This window comes from Callorhinchus milii, unplaced genomic scaffold (genome assembly GCF_018977255.1).
Source record: "Callorhinchus milii isolate IMCB2004 unplaced genomic scaffold, IMCB_Cmil_1.0 Scaffold10, whole genome shotgun sequence".
NCBI lineage: Eukaryota > Metazoa > Chordata > Chondrichthyes > Chimaeriformes > Callorhinchidae > Callorhinchus > Callorhinchus milii.
In genome coordinates, this window is record NW_024704751.1 from 508,463 (window position 1) to 536,164 (window position 27,702).

Here is a 27,702-nt window from a genome sequence, read left to right on the forward strand (position 1 = left end):
GGGAGGGAGGGGGGTGATTGCTGGGGGGAGGGGGAGGGGGGTGATTGCTGGGGGGGGGGGGGTGATTGCTGGGGAGGGGGAGGGGGGGAGGGGTGATTGCTGGGGGGGAGGGGGAGGGGAGGGGTGATTGCTGGGGGGGAGGGGAGGGGGTGATTGCTGGGGGGGGGGGGGGGGGGGTGATTGCTGGGGGGGAGGGGAGGGGGTGATTGCTGGGGGGGGAGGGGAGGGGGTGATTGCTGGGGGGGGGGGGAGGGGGGGGAGGGGGGGGGGGGGAGGGGTGATTGCTGGGGGGGGGAGGGGGAGGGGGGTGATTGCTGGGGGGAGGGGAGGGGGTGATTGCTGGGGGGAGGGGGAGGGGGAGGGGAGGGGGTGATTGCTGGGGGGGAGGGGGAGGGGAGGGGGTGATTGCTGGGGGGAGGGGAGGGTGATCTGCTGGGGGGAGGGGGAGGGGGGGGGGTGGTGGAGCGGGAGGGGAGGGGGTGATTGCTGGGGGGAGGGGGGGAGGGGGAGGGGGTGATTGCTGGGGGGGGGAGGGGAGGGGGGGGGGAGGGGGTGATTGAGGGGAGGGGGTGATTGCTGGGGGGAGGGAGGGAGGGGGTGATTGCTGGGGGGAGGGGGGTGATTGCTGGGGGGGAGGGGGGAGGGGAGGGGTGATTGCTGGGGGGAGGGGAGGGGGTGATTGCTGGGGGAGGGGAGGGGTGATTGCTGGGGGGAGGGGAGGGGAGGGAGGGGTGATTGCTGGGGGAGGGGAGGGGGGGGAGGGGGTGATTGCTGGGGGAGGGGAGGGGGGGGAGGGGGTGATTGCTGGGGGAGGGGAGGGGGAGGGGGGGGAGGGGGTGATTGCTGGGGGCGGTGATTGACAGGTGGTGGCGCCGCTCCCCCGCGCACGCGCACAGCCTGTGTTTGGGTTGAATGTCACCTCGGATGTAAGATGGCGGCGCGAGTTGTTCAGCGCGCGGTGAGCGGCCTGAGGAGAGCCCGCGCCCCGGGCCCGGGCCCCGCCAACAGGTACGTGCGGTCCCCGCCTCATCCCCTCAGGTCGGCGGCGGGGCCCTGTTTGGGTGTCGGGGTGGGGGAGGTCACTATGTGCCGAGGGCCCTGGGACCCCCTCCCCACCCCCCGGGCCGCCTGTCAGGGCCTCGGGGTCTCCGGGGGGCGCCGCGCGGGGCAACTCCTTCAAGGTCACAATGTGGAGCAAAGTGGATTCTGATCATTTTCTTGTTATTATCATCAGCGTCACGTCACTGTGGTTATGGCTGTCAGTAATGTGACATCTGGTCTGACACCTCACAGGATTCACTGTGAAGTGTAGTGACTGTGTTTTGTGAGTGAAGGCTGCAGCCAATTTTGACACCACTGCAAATATGTGTGACATGAATAAGTGGCTTTATCCAAGAGATCTGCCCCCAGGCCCCCTTCTCGTTTCCCGCCAGCACCCCGGGATCTTTAATGCCCGCACAAACAGGCACAGACAGGACCTCGGTTTGATGTCTCATCTGAAGGGCAACGTCTCTGACAGTGAAGCGCTCCCCCTCCCCAGTACTGAAATGTCAGCCTAGACTATGTGAGTTCCAAGTCCCGTCACGATGGTGGGTGAGGGTCCTGCCAACCGAGTGAAGCTGACACCTATATTTCACAGTGTAAGCCTGGCATCCTGACCACCGTCGCCTGGTCATTGGGTTTAAGATTTCACCTTGGCTCAAAGAACAGGCCAAATGAATACCTGTCTCACACCTGTACCCACACAAGGGCAGCAGAAACAATGCAAGATGGGTGTAATAATAAAGAGAAGAGGATTTATCTTCTTAAAAATTGCAGTGAAACCCGGCCGAAGGCACGGTCAAACGGGAAGGTCTTGAGCTGAGCCGTGAAGGAGGCAAGGGGTGGGGGGCGAAGTGGAGGGATCCAGGATGGCGTTCCAGAGGATTACCGTACTGAATCACATGATTTCCCAGTTGAACAAGCAAGAGAATTTTTTTAATAAGAAAGATCAACACACCTTCCCATAATCACTGGATCCTGGGACAGCTGGTCAAAATCCAATAAGGGATTTATTACCAGAAACTGTGACCATGTGTTGCAGAGAGGACTAATTTGGTTGTTCCTTTTCCGCAGCAGCTGTTTGGCCTTTTTACACCACCTTTTAGTCCAGACCTTTCCACTAACTATCTTTATTCATTTGATCCAGCTCATGTTTCACCGTCAGCAACTATTTTTAGTACAGTGAACTTTCAGTGATAATTAGAACAGTAAGGCACTGGTTTTTGGAAGACTAATTCCTGAACGGAATAATGCAACCCTACATGCAAATTCTATAGATTACAAGAGGTTAAAGATGCTCCACGCACTGAGTAATCGTCAAGCTTGGCCAAGTCAGTATTTGTAGTGAAAACTCAATCATCATCTGGGGAACATTTGGATGTTGATCTTCATTGGGACAAGTTGTACACCTGATGTAGTTGACAATTTCATTTTTATTAACATTACAATATTTTAGAGGTGGTTAAAGGGGTATTGGGAATATTAGCACAGCTGTAGGATGTTTACTATTATGTAATGTCCTCATTTCTTAATTGCTGCCTCACTGATATCTTCCTGGTTATCATATACAACTTCTGTTGGTAAGTTGTGTAATTTTCTCTCCTTCCCACATACCCCATGTATCACCCCAGTTGATGGTAAGCAAGTGTCTGGCTCCTTGGCATTGACACAGATAAGCTGCTAGAATCAGTGCCGGAGTGGCCAACCGTGTTTGGACTTTCATTGTTGCCTCCTGCCTCCAGGAAAACAACTGAGTTCACCTGTTCAACAAGATCAAGAACATGCTATGTTGGGAATTATGACATGAGTCCACTTACTGCCTTTCCTCAATTATATTTTCAATGTGAAAATGTTCAGAATGTCCAACGCTTGTTAAAAAAAATCTCACAGAAAGTCCTGAACACATTTCCGTTTGTTCATTATAACTTATGTGTGTTTCTGTTTCAGGGCATTATCTGCTACTTCGTACAACCAGAGGGAAGATAGCTGGTTCAAGTCACTGTTTGTCAGGAAAGTGGACCCACGAAAAGATGCTCACTCCACTTTGCTAGCTAAAAAGGAAACCAGCAATCTATACAAAATTCAGTGTAAGTTTAATCTCCCATCATATTAAGAATAGAATACCCTAATGATACCATAGGTTGTGAAAAAGCAATTGACAAAATATAATTGATTTGAAATGAAAGTAAATGTTTCTAGAGGCAAATGCAACCGCTTAATAAGTATTTTTGTAAAAATGTACTCTTAAGTATAATTTGCAAATGTTTTAATTGTTTTCCAGTTCATAGTGTAAAGCCAGATTGTCTGGAAGCTTACAACCAACTCTGGTAAGCTTTTTATTAAAAATACTGACCATCTTCGTAATCCCTTCATGTCTGAAAACACTAATCTGTGGTTTTACTTGCAGTGCGTTAAGAAGACATAAAATACATCTATGATGTCCTTGCACTGATTGTGTTGTACAAAACAGCTCAGATAGCTTCTGTAGTGCTTATAAATTAATTATTACAATGTATTATATATCAAATATTTCTCGGCAGCTTTACAAGGTGTTATCGGGTAGAAAGCAGAGAGTAGTGATAAACGGATCATTCTCGAATTGGCAGGATGTAACTAGTGGAGTGCCACAAGGATCAGTGCCTCGGCCTCAGCTATTTACCATTTACATCAATGATCTGGACGAGGACATTGAATGTAATGTGTCTAAGTTCGCGGATGATACTAAACTCGGCAGCAGAGTGAGCTCTGAGGATGATGCAAAAAGATTGCAACGGGATATAGATAGGCTCGGGGAGTGGGCAAGTAGGTGGCAGATGGAATTCAATGTTAGCAAGTGTGAAATTATTCACCTCGGTAGCAAGAATAAAAGAACAGATTATTTTCTGGAAGGGGAGAAGTTAGATAGTGTTAGTATTCAAAGGGATTTGGGTGTCCTTGTACACCAGTCCCAAAAAGTTAGTTTGCAGGTGCAGCAGCAACTAAGAAGGCGAACGGCAGTTAGCGTTCATTGCAAAAGGTTTAGAATATAAGAGTAGGGAAGTCTCGCTGCAACTGTATAGGGCTTTGGTGAGACCGCACCGAGAGTATTGTGTGCAGTTTTGGTCTCCTTATTTAAAAAAGGACATACTTGCCCTCGAGGGGGTGCAACGTAGATTCACTCGGTTAGTTCCTGGGATGAGGGGACTGACCTGTGAGGAGAAGCTGAATAAACTGGGGCTGTATTCTCTATAGAGTACAGAAGAATTAGGGGAGATCTTATTGAAACTTATAAGATTCTTAAAGGGCTGATAAAGTAGACACTGAGGGTCTGTTTCCCCGGTAGGAGAGTCTAGAACCGGGGGTCACAGTCTGAAAATTAAGGGTCAGCCTTTTAGAACAGAGTTGAGAAAACACTTCTTCACTCAGAGGGTAGTGAACTTATGGAATTCTTTACCCCAGAGGGCTGTAGATGCTCAGTCCTTGAACATTTTCAAGGCTGAGACTGATAGATTCTTGAAAAATAGAGGGATTAGGGGATATGGGGATAGGGCAGGTAATCAGAGTTAGGTGAGAAGATCAGCCATGATCTTATTGAATGGCGGAGCACAGGCACGAAGGGCCGAAGGGCCGACTCCTTCTAATTCTTATGTTCTTATGTTAACTTTTCCTGAACAAGAGGGTGAGAATGAGTGAGGCTGTTCAGCTGGGTTCTAAGTTCACCCAGAACTGAACAGAATGGAATGATCTCTCTCATGCCTTGGCACTGAGCCTGAATTCATGAGCAGTATTTGTTGCTAAATCAGTAATAATCTGTTTGCATGGTTTTTTTTGACTGTTTCAATTGTATCAGATTTACCACACCATCCCTGCCTCCCCCAGATTTTTTTCCATGGGTAGTTTTGTTTCCGAAATCCACAATTCTCTGTTTGACATCAGTTGCTTAGAAAGCTACTCCTCACACAGCATTGAGTTTGTAAATCTTATTTTCTTTATACAAACTTCTGTGTTTCGCAGCATCTATAAGTATAACCGTGTTAAAGTGCGGGTCAAATTGGGTTTTATCAGGGATAAATGGGATGAGCATTGTAAGTTTGACATTTCACAATATATTACCTGAGCTTTTTACTCACTCAGCCAAACCAGTTCACCATTTAATGCAGAAAGAAAAATGGCCTTAGTTTCTTTTTTTTAAAAAACTCCTTATTTTTCATAAAAGCTTCTCTTTTTTAATGCAAACCTTTGGGGCATTTTCCTGAGCTGCGGTGAATGAAACATCATAAAATGTAATGACCGGTTGCAATGGTGCAAACTGCACAATCATAGAATCTTTCCACACAGGGAGGCCATTCAGCCAATTTGCCGCTGCCTGCTCTTGGAAAGGGCTACCAATTTGTCCCACTCTTACCTCAACTAGTCCAGTAACCCCATAACCCTGCAAATGTTTCCTTTTTAAGTACCTATCCAATTCCCTTTTGATGGCAACTATTAAATCTGCTTCCACCACCCTTTTCAAGCAGTGCATTCCAGACAGTAACAACTTATCTGCTTGTTCTTTATAGTGAACAGATATTACCAAAGATTCACGAAGAGCCCAATTACCCTTGTGAACTTGTGGGGACGTGGAACACATGGTATGGGGAACAGGATGAAGCCGGTATGAATGTTATTATAAGCAGAATTATGGCAAGTTGTAGTGTTTTTCTGAGTGCTCACCGTAGCAAAGTGTTATTTTGAAAGTGAATTAATATATTTTGTGAGTGAAATACGGCAGCCAATTGCACACAGCAGTGTCCCACAAACAGTTGTGGATTGAAGTGATCAATTTTATCTTTTTTGAAGGAATTAAAATGGTGAGATCAAGTCAATTTTACCTATGTTGCAAATCGATTTTGTTTGAGTTGCTGCATAAATGGTACTTGCCCTTTACATTTTTAGTTTTAAACCTTTCGCTTTGCTCACATGCTGAAGTTTTCAATAAATTTCAGCTAATTTGTTACTTTGGGAAAATCCAGCGGCAGATAGTAATCTGCCTGGAGAGCTGCTTTGTGTGAGATTCTATGTTACAGTGGTCATACTGGGCATTGTGTGTTGCTGCGTATCTGCAGCTGAGCTGACATTAGTCTTCATCAGTGTGAAGCGCTTTGAGACGTCTTGAAGAGATGATAAGGCGCTATATCGGCAAGGATTATTATTCTTTAATAGCACACTTTCCAAAGGAGGTCAGCCTGCGGACCTATACCCTCACCAAGTGCAAAGATGTCCTCCTTGAGTTTAGAAGGTTGAGGGGTGATCTGATTGAGGCTTTTAAAATAATTAAGGGATTCAATCCGGTAGATACAGAGAGACTATTTCCTCTGATGGGGAATCCAGAACAAGGGGGCATAATCTTAAAATTAGAGCTAGGGTATTTAGGAATGAAATCAGGAGGTAGTTTTCCACTCAAAAGGTAATGGAAATCTGGAACTCTCTCCCCCAAAGATCCACATCTTCAAGACTGAGGTGGATAGATGTTTGTTAGGTCAGGGTATCAAGGGCAATAGGGCAAGGGCAGGTAATTAGAGTTCGAGTAAAGATCAACCATGATCTGATAAATGGCTGAACAGGCTCAAGTAGCCGAATGGCCTCATTCTGTTCCTATGTAAAATGTTAGGAAAGAGCCAGCAATGCAAATTTCACAGCACAGAGTTGGAGAGATCGGGGGAACACTAATGGGTGATAAACACAGGGAGCAGAGGTGACACTGACTGGGATGGACTGAATGCTTGTTTGTTGTGGTTCCAGCTCTGGTCTTGTATCTATCTTGTCAGCTCTTAGATTTAAACTGTTTCCATTAAATTATTAATCAAACTTGCTAATGAGGAATAAGTGCTTTCATCTTATTAGACTGCTGAGATAGGTGTTCTTCACACATGCAGAAACCAACCGGTTTTGTTTTACCGCTGAAAACAATTCTACTGGCTGAATATTAAATCTTTTGCAAGGCTTTTTTTTAAAACGGTATATCGGCCACCTAAACCCAATACTAGAAATAGAATTGCTTTTCTGTTGCTATCTGTGTAAGGCATCCTATTTGTGTCTTTTTCAGTCCACCTCTGGAAGTATAGTGGAGGTTACCCCACGCTTACCGAGGTGATGAATAAACTCAGACAAGATAAGGTAACACAGTAAACTAGGTATATTAAGGTTGTAACTTAGCAGTGGAGACTGTTTCTGATTACACTTACATAATCTGTAATTAATGCTTTCTAACTTATTTAGTAAGTGACTGATTTTGATTGAGTGTTGGCAGGTCAATGCTAATGTAACATTCCTATGAAACTATCAACCTGTTTTGCAGGAATTCATGGAGTTCCGGAAGGAGAGAGGGAAAATGCTGCTTTCTCGGAAAAACCAGCTGCTTTTAGAGTTCAGTTTCTGGAATGAACCCATCCCAAGATCAGGGCCTAATATTTATGAACTGCGCTCCTATCAGCTCAGGGTAAGGAACCCAAACATCCTGCACTTCACACCTTTGTCTCTTGTTTTTAAAGCTGGTGGTACTCCCACTCCAGTAATATCCTGACTCAGCGTCGGACAGTGGCCCGTTCCCAAATAAATAATGTTAGGGGTTTGGGGTGGGTGAATAAGAACAGCTTGTTTCTTATTAAGCTGAAGATGTAACTTAAGAGGCACTCAGGCCATGTAGCTACTTCAGCTCAGACCACGATTCGAAGAGCTCAGTGCTGTTCTGGCCAGGCCTTTGCCCATTAAATCACAGGGAACCAATGATGGAGTCAGTTCCATCAACAACAACACATTAAAACTGCCCCAGTCCTCCACCAATAGGACATTTTATTTCCTTATGTAAAGGAGGAAAGTGTAGGAGATGTTCTGCCTTTTGTTGTCCTGCCTTCTGTGAACAGTGTCATGGCAATCTTTAACTTAAATCATTCCTGATAGCTACATTAGCTGCTCGTCATATTTCACTCATCAAAACCAATTTGATCTTCAACAGAGAGAAAGAGCTATTTTATATTAACCAAACGGCCAGGTGAAGGTGCATAGTGCAGGAGATCGCCAAAGGTGTAAAGAGTAAGAGAGAGAACAAGGTAAACTAAGAATGAATGGTATTGCGTCTCAAAGGCTGAGCCTGTAGAGTGAAGGAGGAAAGAGAAGATGGAGGGAGTTGGGATGGAGATGATTGAGTTGGAGACAATGCAGGAATGAGGAAAGTTCAGAGCAGCAGTGTCCAGATCTGAGGCAGTAAAGGGAGAAGCGAGGTTGTGATGGAGAGAGAAAGATTACTAATCAACGTTTTGAAATAATAAAAGAATAAAATAAGCTGTTGCCTGTGGGGAGGAGAGATGATCTTGAAAAGCCCACAAAAGATCAGAAGCAGATTTTTCTTTTTAAGTAAAAGCATCAAAGAATTGCCTGTGATGGCGCTTGTTACAAACCAGCCAGTTACGCTTTGGAGCCATCCACAGCTGAAAGGAACACAAGTGTCTCAGGGAGGTTTCTAGCCTTACCGGATTTAATACTCTCACTGTCCATTCCCCAAACTCAAATAAACCTCTGTACCAGGCAATGCTGTCTGGCCCAATCAAACGCCAAGATTAGAGTTTAGGCACGAGAGGGGAATTTCCTGCTGCTTGATTTCAAGGTCAGAACTTCTGGGTGGGAATGTGAAACCGGATTCTCATTTATATATACAGTTCACTCCAAAATCAATAGCAGAATGATATAAACCTTTGCTATAGCGCCTTTCATGTCAGGAGGACGTCTCAAAGAACTTCACAGGGTTTCCTGTAGAGGGACTGCACTAGGTGGGCAGAATGGAATGGTAATCTTGGGAGGGATAAGAGCCCTGGAGAAAAGCTATGTGTGTGAGAGAGAGAAACTAAATCACTCAGTGAATGTAACAGCTTTTCTGCCTTCCAGTTTTCTGCCTAACCCTAAGCTACTAAGCTACTTTGAATAACTTTGCGTTATTCAAAGGCAACTTAATGAAATCTGGTGTTTAATGAGAAATCTGGGAAGTCATGTGATGAGAAAGCCACTCACTGGTGAGCCTGTCAGAGCCAATGTGCAGGTTATTCAACAATTGTTGAGCTCTCAACTCAAACATCTCAACTCAAACTTCTCAACTCAAAGCCACTTCGTGCTAATGTCACAGCTTTTGAGAAAGGTTTATTTTCTAAGAAAAATAAACCAAATATTCATTATCGTTGTTTTGTCCCAGTAAATATTTGAGCTTTGTGTGTGAACTCAGGAATCTTCACTCAAGAGAAAGTGCAGAATTATAGCATCTCAACAAACAATAATCCCTCTAGCCTTTGATCCTGCTTGAAGACAGAAATATTAGAATCAGTGAGAGAGGCAATATATTAATAGCATTGTGTTCTTCTGATTTTCTTGTTTAAAAACTCTTTGATCCACATTACAGGGATAAACAGAGTCTGTTCTAACTCAGAGCAAGTTGCATTTATTTGCCCTGCATAAAAATTTTGTTGATATATTGTATCATCAGACATAATAATCCCTGAAGAAGAAAACAAAAATAAATTGGTCACTTCATTCTACAACTGTTTGTGGGAAGCTGCTGTGTGCAATTGGCTGCCGCATTTCGCCTCCAAATATACAGTCAATTCACTTACAGTATATTATGTGAAGCGCTTTGAGACGTCTTGAAGATGTGATAAGAGCTGTATCAAATGCAAGGATTATTATTTATTATCATCTGATTTGCCTGTTATCTAACATTGGTATTGTTTTTCCAGCCAGGTACAATGATTGAATGGGGTAATAACTGGTGAGTAGTGTATTATACTGTTGGCATTCAACTGATCCTGTAGAATTATTCTGCGTCATTAAGTAAAGTGCATAATTTCCGTTGCACATTGAATTGCCTGTAATGTCATAATGTTTCATCTCCACTTCTAGAGACATGTAAGTTTGCGGGCAGGAGGAGTGGGTCTTACTGCGCATGTTTTGAATTCCAATTGACTCTAGATTTTCCTTTCAGATTTTTAATTTTGATTTGAATAAAATACGGGGTTAGGTTCCTTACGGTTTGAATTCCAAACTAAATCATTGCCTTGTTTGTACGTCTGTGAGGATGAAAGTGCTATGTTTTATATTGCAGCTGCTTCTGTTAAGTGTGAGGAAGGTATTTGGCTGAAAATCATTGAGTTTTGTGAGCTGGTCTCCGCTCAATAAAGGTGTGTTACAGAATTTACAGACACTGTAAGTGCTTCCAAGCATCAAATCGATGCAAAGATCTTTTCATTTATGCATAACTGATTATAATAGTTATTATGGAGTGACACAAATCCTGCATGTTCAGAAATGATTTTAACTTTCAGGCAATCTCTACTTATTTTGTATTTAAATTTTCTGTTTTGGGGGGGAAATATTTTTCTACAAATTTGTTTTTTAAAATATTGTTTTCTAAAGGCCATGAAATAAATGCAGAAAGAATTTAAACATTTTCAGTGCATGACTGTTTCAGTGAGAGTTTGAAATGGGTAATGGGCATTTAAATACCTCATGACCCAATTCAACTCTTCTCTACTTCCCCCCCCCCCCCCCCCCCCCGCTACTCTCTCTTTGACAAATTGTCACAAATCCCGCATTGATACGACATTAATTTTTTAGTTGATTGTGCATCTGCCGTAATTGTCTCTGATCAGTGAATGCACCTTATTATGTTAGTGTTTTACTGTGTGTGTGTGTGGGGGCACTCGATGACCTGAGATGTGTCCCCAGGGCCCGAGCCATTCGCTATCGGCAGGATAACAATGAAGCCGTTGGCGGGTTTTTCTCCCAGATCGGAGAGTTGTACATGGTGCACCACCTGTGGGGTAAGAGGTCTTCATCAACCAGTTACACATAATACACAGTCATTACATTACACAGCAGTTATCTGGGAAGCCCTTTGATGCATTTTGATGTTATAGTTTGCCCACAAAATACATTCAGTGCACTTTCATGTATATTTTGTGAAGAGCTTTGAAACATCTCCACAACATGATAAGGCAATGCAAGGATTATTATCATTTGAGTTGGATAATGTCGTGAAGCTCTTCACAATAGCGGAGTTCGGCTCGGAGATGGGGGGTGGAGGGTGGTGGTCATAGGCATGGTCATAGAGGTAGATTTTAAATTGGGATAGATAGAAAAATGGATAGCACCTTGTATTATAGCAATATAATCACTACTATATTGCTCTGTGTCATAGGTTTAGGTCTTATGCTGTCATTTTTTAACTGACTATTTCAACTGTGCTGTGTCTTATCTGTTTTTAAGCTTATAAGGACTTGCAGACGAGAGATGAAACAAGAAATGCTGCATGGCAGAAGGCTGGCTGGGATGAATGTGTATATTATACAGGTATTCGTTCCATCCTTTCTGCAATTCTTATAAAATTATTAATCATTTAGGCCTGCTAAACAAAGCTCAGTGCTATAAGGTGCCAGACAGGTCCAGTAGTAAACCACTTGCAGCAATGATTCTTTTATCAGAATTAAACATTCTGATAAAATTGGCATAAACCAGTTTATTCCTTGGATTTGCAATGAAGCACATGCATCTTTTTTTTCTCTTTCTATCTACGCCTTCTTCTCTTACACTCTTTGTCTCCGATTGTCCTGGGGAAAATCATTTCAGATCAGGTCATTTACTCTTATGGTTGTTTGCGGGACCTTGCTATGCACAAAATTGCATCCGCGTTTGAATAAACAGGCACTTGACAGTAATTACTCATGAAGCTCTTTAAGAGATTTTGATATGATAAGATGCTCTACGTAGTTTTTTTTACTTCTGAAGTAATTACTGACTTGACTGTCTCTCTACACAGTGCCACTCATCCAGCAAATGGACTCCAGGATTATGATCCCACGAAAAACGTCTCCACTTCAGTGAGCTCAATACCAAGACGGCACTTTTCAAACCAAGGCGCTGACTTGTCTTTTGCCCCAAGACTCAACAATAAGTAGCAGGTCACTGACGTGAAGTTGTATTTGACATGATTGAAATAGGTATATATCTTAAGTCCTTTGTGGACACTACAGAAACTAAATCTTCAAATTACTCAGCTACACTTTTCCTGGATCCTTTGTAGTGAGGTATCAATATTGAGCTGGTTGGCAATCCTGAGTGTGTCCTTTCACTGTTTGTCTCCCCCTCCATTCAGATGGCCTGACCCACGAGAGGTGCCACTGTGGTGGGGCATTTCCGATCTTTGGCTTAAAGGCAATAAAAGAAAGGGACAGATTCAGAATTGTCACAGGGTCACTGCAGGTTCCCAGCATTCTGACACCAGGACACTCCCCGTTTTAACAGTGAATGTGTTGTTTGCTCTCGGAATTTTAAAAGTGTGAGGTTCAGTCAGGGAACGACTTTTTAAATAAAATCATTTAGTTGGAAGGTTTTACTCCTGAAAGTTCAATGCTCTCCATTCTTTGACTTCAGTGTCAAATCCTGTCCAAGTATACAGGTTTCTCTTGTGATTTGCTGTTGCTCTATACTGCTGCAGTGATGCATGGTCAATCACTGTGTAAAATGTAAGCTTTACAAACACTGTAATTTTTTTATCCAGTTTGGTCCTGTGCTTATTTTTAAAATGGCACCATTATGTATTGTTTCTAGAGTTTACAAGAATTCAGCAAATCCTAAACACCTAAGAAAATATGTTTCTATATCATTGCGTGGCAGTCAGGTTAAACTAGCCACTAAGCCTGAAATAAACACGATTTGCAACATTTGTCTGTGGGGTGCCTTACCTGTGGGGTGCCTTATCTGTGCAATTGAATGCTGACAGGTCCTTTAACAAACCTGTTCATGAGCTAAACCAGGATAAAAACTGCCAGAGACTGGCAAATCCATCTAAAGTCATCCTTTAAGTGATTGAATCTATGAACCGTGTCCAACGTGTAAAATGCTGACTTGCCAGCAGTGCCATACTGGCCGGTTTGAAATATTCAACTTTACCTAAGAACATTTAAAATACACTGTCACAAATACAGCAATAATTTTATTTTAAAATAAAATACAGGATCATAAACTGAAATGGCCAGAGGTCAGCACAGCTTTAACAACACACACCAATAGAAATCCATTCCTCAAATGGTATTACCTCTGCAGAACAGCTAGAACATGAAGCAACATAGAATTAATGTTCCACAAATGTGAGCTGCAACAGTTTGCTGATTCACCTAAAAGTGCAGCTAAAATCTGCTTAGAGCAGGCATGAACTATGGACGTAAAGAGCGATGCGTTTTATTATTAGGATTACTCTTATTTATTGCGTTTGAACATATCATACAGGTAGTCACTGTACTGGGGCAGTAAAGTAGCCAGCTTCCCGTGGAAGACTCTAATGAGCCTGGTAGAGTTGCCCACGAAAATGCCCGTGGTTTCAGTGGTAAACACAGGAATCCCGTACCACTCCACCATGTGCCTGATGATTCTCCCCCGGAGAAAATTGTGGTCACCACGTCCCAGCCATTGACCGGTACAATAGGGTCTTCAAACTGCATGTTTGCTGTGTAATGTTTCATTCTGTCCAGCGATGGCTTACACTGGTAAAGTCCCAGCACTGCATCAATCAGTGCCTGCCTCGTGTTTGTGATCTCCTGCTTTGTACCACTCGGTAAGTCCTGATTCCACCGAGGTTGAGGCAGAGGTTTGGGCTTTGTGGTGATGAGATAGTAGCCCGAGCAGCTCTGGATGCCAGAGTACCACACAAAGGGATTGATTAGGGTAATCTTCAGCATTGTGTCGCTCACTTTCTGTAAACCTGAAGTTGAGGGGAAGTTAAAGCACTTAAAATTAGTTTGCAGTTTAGATGCAGAGTTGAACCAAAGTCCTATCTGGCTGTTCAGGCGGCATTAAAGATGCCAAATATGATGCTACTTAGAAAAGAGTTTCTCCTGGTGCAGATTGGCTGTCACATTTGCCTTCACAAATCCCTTTACCCAGTGGACAGCAATCGTCTGACATTAATAGGGGCTGCCTCAAGTGCAAAGATGATTTCATTTAGCGCTTTTTCAAATTTCTCTACCAGTTTATGTGAGATGTTGTCATGCACAGCAATTTTTGCCACTGTGCCTTCCTGGTGTGTTCACAGTAACTTGCAATTTGAAATTGGAGCCCAGGTTCCCAGAGGTGATGGGACAGTGCATCTTTCTGCTTCTCTCAGCGTTTCACCCACATAATATACAGTCAATTCACTTTACAGTATATTCTATGAAGCTCTTTGAGACGTCTCGAAGACATGATAAGGCACTGTGTCAAATGCAAGGATTATTATTATCAGGTCACAAGTTAGAAAATGAAATCCACTCAACCCCCGAGCTGAGGGTAACATCAGCCCAGAGTGAGGAAATTGCAAGTTATACACCAGTAATTCCAGTGAGAATGGTGCAAGTTTGCAAGAAATGTTTAAAAACAAAGTAAACTTTCAAATAAAAAAACAACTTAAAATGGTCTGTGGTTTGCAAGTAGGGCAGTTAGGACAAGTAGTATGCGGGAAAGGTCATATGCCTTCACTTATTCATGATAAAAATCACAAGACGTCCTTGTAATTACTGCACCGTCTTCAATTAGTGGCTGAAAAAGAATGACCCAGCTGTTTCAAGTATTGTTTCCAGGGTGGAAACCTACTGCTTCTGCAGGCTGTTCATTAAACACCGAATGATCATTGCAGTGTGAGATGAAGCAATGTTCTAAAGACAGACTCCCCAAAGAGGGAAATGGTGGAGAGGGAATCTTTGCCAGCTTGGGAGACTGAGAAACAACTTAAAGGAAAAAGAAATTCTACTTTTCTATCCCATATTTCTTAGCTCAAATATGGACACAATTACACAACATAACAATCTGCTGGGCTTTTCAAAATGCCATCAGAATCTAAAAGCACCGATACCTATAATTTAACATTAGGCTATAAATAACTAGTCACAATAATTTTGTCACTCAATCCATAGCTGTTTGTGGGACACCGTTATGTCAATTGGCCGCCGTATTTCGCCCTCAAAAATATAGTCAATTCACTTTACAGTACAATCTGTGAAGCGCTTTGAGACGTCTCGATGACGTGATAAGGTTCTATATCAAATGTAAGGATTACTATTACTAACGTTCTGTTTCAAATTAGACCAATGCTTCTACTCAACCACATGAGAAACTTGATAATTAACTTAACCTAACTCAATTCCCAAATAAAATAATTAACTACTGTAATACAAATGTTTTAATTACTTTTCAGTTAAAATAATATTGAATGAAATGGTGCCTCTAAGTTAAACATATTCTCAAAACCTTGCACATCAGTTAAGATAAATAACACTCCAGTAATTACAACTTTCACTGCTGTCCTCAGTCAGCAAATATCAACATGTGTCAAACGCTGAAAAAAAATACAATTTTTAGGAAAGAAACAAACAAAACCTGTGTCAACCAAACCCAGAAACTGACCGGCTGAACTCAGAAGTGGTCCGACGGAATCCTAAACGATGAAGCTTTGGTTTAAAGTTGAAACCTCCGCAATTTAATGAATAACTGGAGATTTTATAAAACTTGCCTGATATTGGAACCTGCTCAAGTCACTCAGTGTTTTCCTGCAACTTGGAACATCTGACCCCACAACCCTTTGCCGCATAGCATTGCAATGACATTGAAATTTGAAAAAAGCGATTTCTTTTCCTAATCCTGCAACTATTTCACATGCTCGGTACTGAGAACCACAATGTAGGCCCACACACGTTACACAAGGTGATCTCATCATTTCCTCTGGAAATTGCATTTTCGATGTTAAATTACTGGAGATACGTGTGGTTCTGTCCCGGGGTGTTGTCCAATTATTCAGGCGCGTTGTGTTAAAATGAAGTATCTTAAATCTTTATAACATGGGGAACATTCCAAGCATAACCCGTAAAGCTTATTCCGATCAGGTCCCATGTTACATGGTGTTGCGTGCCAAAGATTTAAAACGAGGAGATGCATCTTCTAATGACTGATCCCTTCACCCTTTGTCGCTTGCACGGGCACCACCAGCCTGCACCATGTCCCTCGCCCTACCCACCCCACCATTGGCATTCGGGCCTTCAGCCTCTGTCCCCACCCTTGGGAACTCCATTTCATCGTCCCTTCGCTTCACTCGCTTCGGTCCAAATTCCTAATTGCCCAGTGCCTTGAGACATCCTCCCGATGTGAAAGGTAATATACAAATGTAATTTGTTGTTATCTCAGCAATACATCTAGATTCTGTTCATTTTCTTATTTTCATCACTTTAATTCTGTCGCTTGTCACATTTCATCCTGTCCTTGTGCACTTTAGTCTGATTTTTCCAACTCCAATCCATTGCATCTTGTGGTGTAAAGCTTAGTTTGTAAATCTCTGGCCTCTGGGTCAGAATGTTGTGGTTTTGTGCCTTGTATAGGTCTATCTCACGGTGCTGATACAAAAAGACGGAGATAGAACTGTAGAAAATGACAGCACAGAAGAAACCCTGGTGTCCTGGTTAACATTCCTCTCAAATAAATGCATCAATAAAATCAGATTAATTGATCATTTATCTCATTGTTGCATGCAACAATTTTGTGCCGTAATATTTAGTAATTTATATGGTCTGGAAGTTTCCTGTGCTTCAATGTGGAAACTTAGTAACAAAAAAGCAATTTAGATTAGATAATACGGGGGATATATACGTGGTTCTAGAATCAATTTTGTTTGCCCTGAATTTCTTGATTTGACAAAAAAAGGCAAAATTTTTACTCAGCAGAAAATGTTCCCCGTTGCATGTGTAAGATGCAACATTTATACAATAAATCTGCTGAGAAAATGTTATATTTGATTAAAATTGTATTGCTGTAACTTCCATCAACCCAGACTGGAATGGTCAGTTTTATGTTCTTGGTTTCCTTATCCACACAGATGCAGCGCACGATTGTACTTTGTTTCCACTTCCATCGCTAACCTGCCAAATTCCTCCAATTGTTCATTTGTATTTGATAAAATTGTTCACATCAGAGAATCCAACAAACTGTTTTATTTCGAATGTAATCTTGATGTTCTGCACTGTACAAGTAGCAGTTTGACAATTTGTGTCACAAAGGCTTTGAAAAATATGCAGTACTTTTCTCAGATGACGCCCCCCCCTCCCCCCAACACACACACACACACACACATCTGGACTGCCTTCTTTTGCCTCTGGAACATTGCCATGCCCTCCTCTAAGCGTAGATGTTTCCAACTACCCTGATTTCACTCTCCAGGAGTTCCAACCGATCCAGACCTCAACAGCCTGAGTAATAATAATAATAATCCTTACATTTGATGTAGCATTTTTCGTATCTTCTAGACGTCTCAAAGCGCTTCCGAGAATATGCTGTAAAGTGAATTGACTGCATATTTGGGGGCAAAACGCGGCAGCTAATTGCGCACAGCAGCGTCCCTCAAACAGTCATGGATGGAGTGACCTATTATTGTTTTTTTTCCGAGGGATTATTATTAGGTGTGTGGAGTAAGGAAACTTGCCCAACGTTTTTCCCTGCCGGAAATCAAACCCAGGTCTCTTGCTTGCGAGGAGAGCGCTCTAACCACTGAGCTACAGGACTCCAGTTGAGTTCTCGCCTCAATAGGCTCTGCATAATCACTACCCTTTCCTCAGCGAACTCCACTGGCTCCCAAAGTATTTCAAAGAATTAAGATATTGTCTTCAAATCCCTCCATGGTCTCGCTCAGCCTGCCTATGCAGTCTTCTCTAGTCCATGACCTCTTCTCTAGTCCATGACCTCTACTCTTCCAGCTCTGGTTGGGCAGTTACAGTGTGTATGTACGTTATTAATACTGATTCCATGTTTATTATTAGATTAGACACAGGCCCTGATGTAAAGAATAGCATTTAAAATCAGACTCCAAACCAGGATTGTCAGTTGAGTTAATAAAATGTTTTCAAAATTGGAATCTACAATCAGCTGCATTTAGATGCAGCAGTTTTATTTTTTGCTAAAAGCACAACAGATCACAATTATAAATACAGTTGACAGTGTGTACATAAGTTTCCAGGTAGCAGACTTTCTCAATAATCTTGGAGGTAAAAATAAAAATAAAGATTAATGATAGTAATTAAGATATTCTCAAGCCTACATGTTAGGTACCACCATATTAACCAACAGATTTGTACCAGGATTCTCCACAGGATAGGACATATCTTCATGTCCTTGTCTTATTGATGCAAACGCCAGGTTGGTCAACGGCCGGGATTATTGAGGACCTGGTTGCTTTTGCCAATCATATTTCCTTGAAACCAACTGTGTATCAGGAAGACTAGTGTAACTCCTCCAACACACAAAACAACTCATTTTAAACTGACCTCCAGAAGATGAAGGGCTGAGCAGACCCCACAGTGTTTGAACCCAGAACTTCCTGAGCCCAAGTCTAATGCTCCAACAATTGGGCCAAACTGAGCTGTTTATGTTGGGGTGTGGGAAAATTGTACCTGGCTAGTAATAAAGAGAAATATAGGGACATAGGAACAGGAGGAGGCCATTCAGCCCTCAAGCCTGTTCTCCATTCTATTAGATCATGGCTAATCTGTACCTCAAATCCAATTAGTTGCATTTTCCCTGTATGCTTTGATACCCTGACCTAACAAAAATCTATCCAACTCAGTCTTGGAAATTTGAATGGATCCAGCATCTACAGCCTTTGGGGGGAGAGAGTTCCAGATTTCAAAGTAACATTGGGAACCCTGTGCATGAATGGAATCACACAGTCCATTAGCCCGAGGCTTTTGGGGAAGAGATCAACCATGGAACTGGGAGGTTTTAAAAATAACAGCATGGGGCAAAGTGGCTATTTCTGCATACAGTACATTTTATGTGAGGTCATAAAGAAACTAGTCTATATCTTTTCAAGTTTAAAATTTTAAAATTAAAATGATAATGAACAGAAAAACTAGAGAACCGATGTGTTTCTCTTCACTTTGCGTAAAGTGTGAAGTCCTGTCCTTGACGTGAAACCTTTGTTTCCAGCTCTTCAAGTATGTCTTTAAAGCTGCTGATGAACCAAGGGGCATTGTCCTTCACTTGTTGTCGGATAACATTCCCACCAAATCCAATGAATGCATCCTAAGAGACCAGAAAAACAAGATACTCCGTAAACCAAGTCAGATACTAGGCTAAAATTCCTTGCAATTCAGTGTGGCAGTTTTTATATTGAGGATTTGCATTATAATATATCATCACTACACTGAGTGAGAAGAGGAATTTGACCCCAAGATATTTGCCCATGAGTTTATAATCAGCCTAATAGGGAAGCAGAGTGAGCTTCACTTAAGCTGAAATTTACATAAATAACGTCTTTATTATTTAGCACGGTGTCTGACAATGAAGAAATGTCCAAGATCCATACGTACAGCAGGAGGACATGCTTCCAGGTCTGTCGCTCCATCTCCAATCATAACCACCTTCTTAAAGCCTTTCTGTTCCTTTAGCAGACTTATGATCCTGCCTTTCCCACCAGATTCAGCTGTCGGCTGAGTTTCATCAAACCCAGCGTACTCTCCTGCAATAAAGTCACGTGACATTCAAACCCAAGAGCAACTCCAACGCAGCAGTATGTTTATCTAGTGAATAACTGAGCCACTCAGAACAACAGTCACAAATTTGATCCTCAGTCTCTGCTGAATTAGCTAATAATAATATCAAATGCAAGGATTATTATTATCATAATCCTTGCATTTGATATAGCAATTTATCACGTCTTCAAGACGTCTCAAAGCTCTTCACAAAATATACTGTACAGTATATATTTGACTGTGTATTTTCTGGTTATACGTGGCAGCCAATTGGACACGCAGTGTCCCACAAACAGTCGTGGATAAAGTGACCAAATTATTATTATTATTTTTTGAAGGGATTAATACCCCCAGAAAAGCAATCTGCCAATCGATTAAGAACCGGATTCCTCTTTACTGCTAGGGAAACAGAGGCGTGTGGAGTAAGGAAACTTGCCCAACGTTTTGCTCTGCCCGGAAATCAAACCCAGTAGTCTTGCTTGCAAGGCGAGTGCTCTAATCACTAGTTACAGGACTCCAATCAGTCAATCAGGGCAGCGAATAATAAAATATACAACGCAATCCTTGCACTTGATATATAATCTTTCAGGTGGGGAGGACATATCAAAGCACTTCACAAGATTTACTGTAAAGTGTAGCATTAGTAGCAGTGCTGCATGCCACTGCCATTCCCTGACTGGAGAGGAGAGATTGTAGAAACATACAACAATTTACATATTCTTTCTTGAGTTTTATGAGACAAAAGCTTTTTGCCCAAGCAATCGCTAACTCCCCTCGTCTGAATCCTTACCATTAAAGTAAAACTTGAGTCTGTTTGCGTATACGTTAGTCAGAGGAACATTGATTCTTGTTGCCACGTGCTCCACGATGCACTGAAATCCCCCAGATATTAAGAAAACTTGTACTCCGCGCTTTTGAAGCCGATCTACCAGATCCCTGGTTAAAAACATAAGTTTAACAATAGTTCAATGCTTTGCAGGATCAATATTTAAACGTTAGCAGATTAACAAACCTGAAACTTTAAAGTAAAAATTCTTTCCATCACTAATCTTTTCCTTTCTTTTTAGTTTCTGCGTCTTATTCTGTGCTTTGGTTTTCCTCCCTACGATAGATTATATTCATTATTACATTTTCTGCTCCCTTAATAGCTCAGTGAAGAAATAATTATGTTGTTTGCTACAGAGACAGACACACCAAGCAGCTTTCCTCCCTAGCTTCAGGCCAAGATAGCTGACATCAGCTGAGTAGAATGGGCCATTGCAATTGCCTCAGTGTCCTCTTGCTAGGGAGAAGCAAAAAAAAAATGTCCTGCTTTGAATTGCTCTGTAACAATCCCTGGTGATGAGTGCAAACATTCTGGGGATGGACAGTTGGGGCTAAAATGAAATGGCCACTTAATGGTATTGGCAACAGAAAGGCCAATAGGACTGCGGATTACAGGCCCACTGTCCTTGGATCTGCCTCCAAATATATTTATAGATTCAGTCAGGGATGAAAGCTGTACCGAACCATCAACATCGCAAGAAGAAACCAGAGGGAAAGTTGGAAGAGAAAATGTATTTTTTTAACAAATGGCACAATTTTTTTTATGATTAGGAATTATCTTACTTTATGCCCTCAGTTAATTGAGGAGGGTGATCTGTTATTAGTTTATTCACTTGCTCTCGTGAAGGCCGTATAACTGCGAGACGTTCCGTTAACGCCTTCCTAAATGGGATTGCGCCTCCCATTGCATTCCGAGTCCTGAAAGAAAGAAAAATGTTCAGTTGGTGAGACAAAACAATCTGATTCAAAATACTGAGGCACTACTGCTTTCCTTTAAAAGTAAAGGCACAACATATACAGCAACGTTGTCACACATCAAACAGCTATCATACTACAAAACACACCTGACACAAAATTCATCTTTGGATTCAGAATTTGGATGCCTATTTATCTATATTCGGTTGTACTATGTCACTACACTTTGCCTACAGAGATTCGAATATCTTGTATGATATGATTAAAGTTTTGTGAGTAAATGTACTAATAGAGCTCAAGTACCTTTGTGATTTCAGACCAAGCTCCACAATGGAATCCCCTTTAATATCACACAACAAATAGACATCCAAACACTTACATTTCTGCCACAGCATCCCCAACTCCACAGAATTTCGCCAGTTCATCAATCCCTTCCTCTTTGATCACTGTGCTGTCTACATCGAAACATACTGCATCAGCACTGCGAAAGGTTTCTTTTGTTTCAGCAAGCATGGCCATTTGTTGTGGTTCTTCCTGCAGAAAAAAAACAAAAATCTCAATACAGCAAATAGGTACAGTATAACACAAGGTAACTGAACCTAAAAAGAAAAATGAATCCTTAATTTTGAATCACTGTTTATAGCTTTCTCACCTTCACAATCTTTTTTTGTGAGGCAATAAATACACAGAAACATACAAGGATTTTGCGGGGAAAATCTTCCCAGCAGCTTTACAAGCATTTTATAATCTGATCAGATTGTAAGAAAATGATAATCCTTACATTTGATATAGTGCCATATCATGTCATCAGATTTTACCAAAAAGTGTGATGACTATATTTGTAGGTGAATGCGGCAGCCAATTTGCATTTGTACAAAACAATATCCCACAAACAGCCATGAAGTGAATCACTAATTTTATCTGGGAAATTATTGGCACTGAGAGAAACTCCGTTCTCTTTTCAAATAAAGCTACGGATCTTTACCATTTACCTGGACAGGCAGACACAATCTTGGTTTAACATATTTTTGAAATAATGCACCTATGACAAAGAGTGTCAGACTATGATCCCAAATGATAACTATTGTTTTAACTGGGTGTCTTCCTTGTACAAGGTATACTTACTGGAGAATATTAGAGGCCCTTTGGCACTCCTGAAACCAGGCGTTCTTCTGGCAGAACAAGGGGATGGTGAGGGCCTGCCTGAGGCTTGCACACACTAGGATCAGGGACTATACACTAGGGGACAAGCTGAAGTTCAGCTGAACAACAGCAAAGATCAGATGGGGCATAACTCTGGCAGGGGCTGCTCCGTCACAACCCGCCACGAGCGCACCCCAAACTGACTTCAGTAACGGCACAGAAGGATGCTTGAGATGTAACCAAAGAGCGTCCCAAAAATGTATGTACAGTAAATATGTGCGCAAATGGTGCACATTGGGGCACCTTCCGAAGTGCGCCTTATCAGGCTGCGTGCGGGTGGGCACATGGATCTGGTGCACACAGGGGCGACTCCCGACTGTTTTAAAGGGAGCGTCTCAAAAAACGTGTGTACAACCTGTGTGCGGGGAACGAATGTACCGTAAATAACAGAATGTGTTTTTGTATCAGGAGAAAAGAAAAAAATTGTAACAGAAGATGTGTTTGTTTTGGATTTCTGTTGTACTAAATATTATATTTATAAATAAATATATATATTTTTAAAAATACCTTGACATCGAGTATGCCTGGAGGATCATAAACTCAGTAAAGGAAGCTCTTTGGCATTCCCAAAACCAGGTGTTCTTCTGGCAGAACAAGGGTACTGTGAGTTCCTGCCTCAGGCTCGTGCACGCTAGGATCATATATATATTGAGGAACAAGCTGAAGTTTGGCTCAACAGCGACAAATGCCAGATGGGACATGACCCTGTCAGGAGCCGCTCCGGCACAAACCGCTCAGGGTGCACCCACCCGGTAGCCCATGAGTGAACCCAAAACTGACTGAAATAAACATAAGATGGACCCTGGAGATGTAACCAAAGAGCTTCCCAAAAATGTATGTACGGTAAACATATACCCGTACGGTACACATCGAGGCGCATTCCGAAAATGGCATGTAGGCCTTATCAGCGTGTTCAGGCAGACATATGGATGTGGTGTACACAGGGACGAATCCTGACTGTTTTAAAGGGAGCGTCCCAAAACAAAGTGCATACAACCTGTGAAGGAATTGATGTAAAGAACGGAATAATAATAATAATCCTTGCATTTGATATAGCGCTTTTCACGTCGGGAGGACGTCCCAAAGCGCTTCACAGAACACACTGTAAAGTGAATTGACTGTATATTTGTGGGCGAACGCGGCAGCCAATTGTGCACAGAAGTGTCCCACAAACAGTCGTGGATTGAAAATGACCAATTTATTATTGTTTTGTTTTGGAGGGATTATTATTAGGCTCTGTGTGGAGTAAGGAAACTTGCCCAAGGTTTCGCCCTCTGCCTGGAATTGAACTCAGGTCTCTCACTTGCAAAGCGAGTGCTCTAACCACTGAGCTACAGGACTCCTAAATGAAAGGGAAAAATGGAACAGAAGATACTGTACTTGTGTTTGTTTCAGATTTCTGTTGTACCAAATATTATATTTATAAATAAATATACATTTTCAACAAAAACACTCCCTTGTTTTGTATTTTAGTCACTCAGGGAGTGGGAGCAATGTCTGGCAGCTCATGAAGGTCAAGCTTAATGACCTGCCTCCTAATCACTAACCAGTGACCTGCCCCAGAAAGGGCAAGTGCGCATTGGGAAAGGGCAAGGTTGGTTGGACTGGCTTCCCTCCCTCTAATACACACACTGAACGAAGAAAGAGTATTCAGGTGAACGGTTGTCAGTTCCCAATGGACCACGGCAGGAAGAGTGAAGGGTTAAAAAATCAATTTGTGTGTGGTCCTGACCCAACTGTACAGCGCCTTGGGACGTCCTCCCGACGTGAAAGGCGCTCTATAAATGGAATCTTGTTGTTGTTGTTGTGATGCTCAGCGCAATCTGAAGACACGTTACATTTAGATTTTAAACAAGATGCGAACAGCAACAACAAGAAATGACATGACATACAATTATATTACATACATATTATACACAGTTCTTAGTGTGGAAAATAAACCATGGTATTGGAAGTTGATGGTCTCAATGCTAAATGGAAACTGTTGCTGGTGGGAGCACTGCTCTGATAAAGGCTCGTCTGACATGTTCTGAAACGTGGCCGTTTTGCACAGATTTTGCACAAAATGCGCTGGTTGTTGGTTAGGGAAACCATAGATTATAATATAATACACCTTTACATACAATTAGCAGTCCATCTGTCACGTTGCCCGCAGTTTAAAGAAAAGTAACAGAAGCTGAAAGCCATCCTCCCCAAATCTCTAACCCAGTTTACTGTATTATTTTTTTAAAAATGAACAGTTTAGGCTTCAGTCTTGTGTGCATGTTTTCCAGGTTTAGTTTGGCAAAGGGAGAGAGGAAGAAGATGATGTTTGTTCACCATGTTCTTGCATCATTTGAATTGAGAGCAAACTTCCCAAAAAGGAAAATCAAAGTTATTGATATCAGTAAATAATTACACTCTCCCAAACATATAAACACATCATCACCGAACAGCCACCATTCCGTGTCAGAGATCAAACAGAAAGCAGAAGCAGAAGCAGGAATAACCCTGAAGCACTCACCGTCTCGCACTGCAAACTTCAGAAGCCTAAATAGTCGGTATGTGGGCAAAGCAACGAACCCATCCAGAGACACACACACACACACACAGACACTCACACACACACACACAGACACACACACTCACACACACACACACACAGACACACACTCACTCACACACAGACACACACACTCACACACACACTGCCTCCCTCGCCCTCGCTTTGTCGCTTACTTAAATATATTTTTAAAATCTTTGAAATGCAAAGAAGATGCAAAGCTGCTGCTGTTGCCGCAGAGCTGCAGATCAGGCGAATGAATTTTTAAAGATGATTTATTCTGTGTACAAAGCCGGAGGGGAGACGGGGGAACACGTCATTTGACGCCGACCTCAGTAACACAGCACAGGGAACAATGAGCGAGTGGTGCCTTCCCGCAGCAGTTGCTAAGACCCCTCACTAAATGAATGAAGTTTTTGGAATGGTTTGATTATTACAACTGAAATCTTACTTTCGTTTTAGTCACTGGTGGACCCTATTTTATAACGTTGTCCTGTTTAAAAAAAAGTGGGGGGGGGGGGAGAGTGCAGTAGAATTAATTCAGAGTGTTGGCATAGAAACTGCAGGTCATCGGGTCCAACTAGTCTATGCCAACGAAACAAACGTGATGTCTTTTTTTATTTCCTTCCCCCTCTCCTTTAAGGCACTGAATGCAGCCCTCTGGTTCCTTGTCCAAATTGTGGAATCCTGTAGCTCACTTGTCTCGCAAGCGAGATACCCGGGTTCAATTCTTGACAATGTCGTGAAATGTCGGTCAAATAAATTACTCCACCCGCCTCCGGTTATCTAGCAGTAAGTAGGAACCCGGTTATTAATCAATTGGTGGATCGCTTTTCCAGGGGTAATAATTCCTTCCAAAAAATAATAAGGAATGAATTGGTCACTTCAATCCACAACTGTTTGTGGGAAACTGCTGTGCGCAAGTGGCTGCCGCATTTCGCCCACAAATATACGGTCAATTCACTTTACAATATATTCTGGGAAGCGCTTTGAGACATCTAGAAGACGTGAAAAGTGCTATATCAAATGCAAAGATTATTATTATTATGCACCCTCAATAAACCGAATTAAACCAAATCCTGTTCCACAGCCGGGAAACTGGAGGCAACCCTGACTCCCAACCCAAACCCTGTCAACAATAACAACAAGATTACATTCAAAAGACTGAATGGACCTGATTCCTTGCATCACAATCTCTTAATCAAGTCATCGGATGGATCGCCTCCCTGACTGGGTAAACCAGTCTGAGTCTATTGACTAAGAGTTCAAGGTCGTTCCTCCTTACTGCATAACTTGCCATTAAGAGCACTATCTGGGCAAGCTTCCTGCTGCTTGACCAGCTAGGGCTGTGTATCTGACAGTGCTTCTCCCTTTGAGGTCCATGCCGTGTTTCGTCCACAAAATATAACGTCAATTCATTTTACAGTATATTCTGTGAAGCGCTTTGAGGCATCTCATCAGCGTGATAAGGCACCATATCAACTGCAAGGATTATTATTATTATCTCGTGTAGAGATACAACCTAAACCACCCCATGATTTAATCGCTTTATCACGTCATCAAGATGCTTCAAAGAGCTTTACTGCAGAAGATTCTTGGGAGTCGGCTATTACTGGGAAGTTTTGATTTAATAATAATTCTTGCATTTGATATAGCGCCTTATCACGTCTTCAAGACGTCTCAAAGCACTTCACAGTATATAACTGTTTGTTTTGTGGGTGAAATGCAGCAGCCGACTGCACAAATCAGTGTCCCACAAACAGTCATGAATTAAGTGACCAATTTATTTTTATTATTTTTTTAAAGGAACTATTACCTTAATAATTATTATTAAGGAATTAAAGGAAAGCAATCCGCCAATCGACTAACAACCGGGTTCCTGCTCACTGCTCGGTAATCAGCGGCGTGTGTGGAGTAAGGAAACTTGCCCAATGTTTCGCCCTGACCGGGAATTAAACCCGGGTCACTCGCTTGCGAGGCGTGTGCTCCAACCACAGGACTCCACTGTCCCCCACTGTGCCGAGAGGACTCAGCACTCCCGAGTCTACCCCACGGGAGGGGCGCTGTATAAAGGCACGTTGTTGTTGAATGTGTACGTTGTGGGCGAAACGCGGCAGACAATTTGGGGACAGCAAAGTCTGCAGACGGCCGTAAACTGAGTTGAGAGGGTTTTATGTGAGGGATTGTGGGCCAGGACACCGGGAGAGAGCAACTCCATCCTCTTCCCAAATCAATTATTATTAAATCCTAACCATTTCTGCACTAACGACCACTTATCCAACCGCCTCCTGCTGCCCCTCCTGGGGGCACACCGTGCTGCCATGCCCTGTGCACGCCCTGACCTCCCGCCGCACAGACCTTCCAGAAGTTTCTCGGAGGCGCCAGTTACTGGGCGGGTTTGAACCAATCAGTGTTGTGGGGGGGGAGGAACGACCCACCAGTGATTGACATCTATTCTGACTAATTAGAAAGCGAGCCTCCTCTAATGAACGGGTGCCGCAGACCAATAGGGACGCGTGGAAGGCGGGTCATGCAATCAGGTTAGGGTGCGAAGAGGCGCAACTGATTGACGTGTCATCTGACCACACAGAGGCGGAGCAGGGACCAATCAATGCGACCGGAGGCGGGCTGTGCGCG

General features: G+C 42.6%; 2 protein-coding genes across 2 annotated transcripts; one reads left to right on the forward strand and one right to left on the reverse strand.

Annotated features, from left to right (window-relative positions):
• The first annotated feature begins 871 nt into the window (after positions 1-871).
• Positions 872-12,763, forward strand: nipsnap2 (nipsnap homolog 2). The gene is made up of 10 exons (XM_042338462.1): positions 872-1,008; positions 2,989-3,128; positions 3,323-3,368; positions 5,580-5,674; positions 7,106-7,176; positions 7,358-7,498; positions 9,780-9,811; positions 10,768-10,862; positions 11,308-11,391; positions 11,858-12,763. Exons 1-10 carry the CDS (start codon positions 932-934, stop codon positions 11,920-11,922), a joined length of 846 nt encoding a protein of 281 aa, XP_042194396.1. The 5' UTR covers positions 872-931; the 3' UTR covers positions 11,923-12,763.
• A 5,196-nt stretch (positions 12,764-17,959) lies between these two features.
• On the reverse strand, positions 17,960-25,139 carry psph (phosphoserine phosphatase). Its single transcript, XM_007908455.2, has 6 exons — positions 25,027-25,139; positions 21,700-21,854; positions 21,189-21,323; positions 20,371-20,516; positions 19,419-19,567; positions 17,960-19,131 (listed from the first exon to the last, which is right to left on the reverse strand). Exons 2-6 carry the CDS (start codon positions 21,837-21,839, stop codon positions 18,982-18,984), a joined length of 720 nt encoding a protein of 239 aa, XP_007906646.1. The 5' UTR covers positions 21,840-21,854; positions 25,027-25,139; the 3' UTR covers positions 17,960-18,981.
• Between the last annotated feature and the right edge of the window lie 2,563 nt (positions 25,140-27,702).

What these genes read in the sequence shown, in the direction of transcription:
- psph (XM_007908455.2), bottom strand. Translation starts at nt 21,839, where the DNA reads ATGGCCATGCTTGCTGAAACAAAAGAAACCTTTCGCAGTGCTGATGCA. An exon ending in CAATTAACTGAGGGCATAAA is followed by an intron (nt 20,517 to 21,188) that starts GTAAGATAATTC and finishes GTTTTTAACCAG; the next exon opens with GGATCTGGTAGATCGGCTTC. An exon ending in TGGAAGCATGTCCTCCTGCT is followed by an intron (nt 19,132 to 19,418) that starts GTACGTATGGAT and finishes CTGGTCTCTTAG; the next exon opens with GATGCATTCATTGGATTTGG.
- nipsnap2 (XM_042338462.1), top strand. Translation starts at nt 932, where the DNA reads ATGGCGGCGCGAGTTGTTCAGCGCGCGGTGAGCGGCCTGAGGAGAGCC. An exon ending in TGGGGAACAGGATGAAGCCG is followed by an intron (nt 5,675 to 7,105) that starts GTATGAATGTTA and finishes TGTCTTTTTCAG; the next exon opens with TCCACCTCTGGAAGTATAGT. An exon ending in ATAAACTCAGACAAGATAAG is followed by an intron (nt 7,177 to 7,357) that starts GTAACACAGTAA and finishes CCTGTTTTGCAG; the next exon opens with GAATTCATGGAGTTCCGGAA.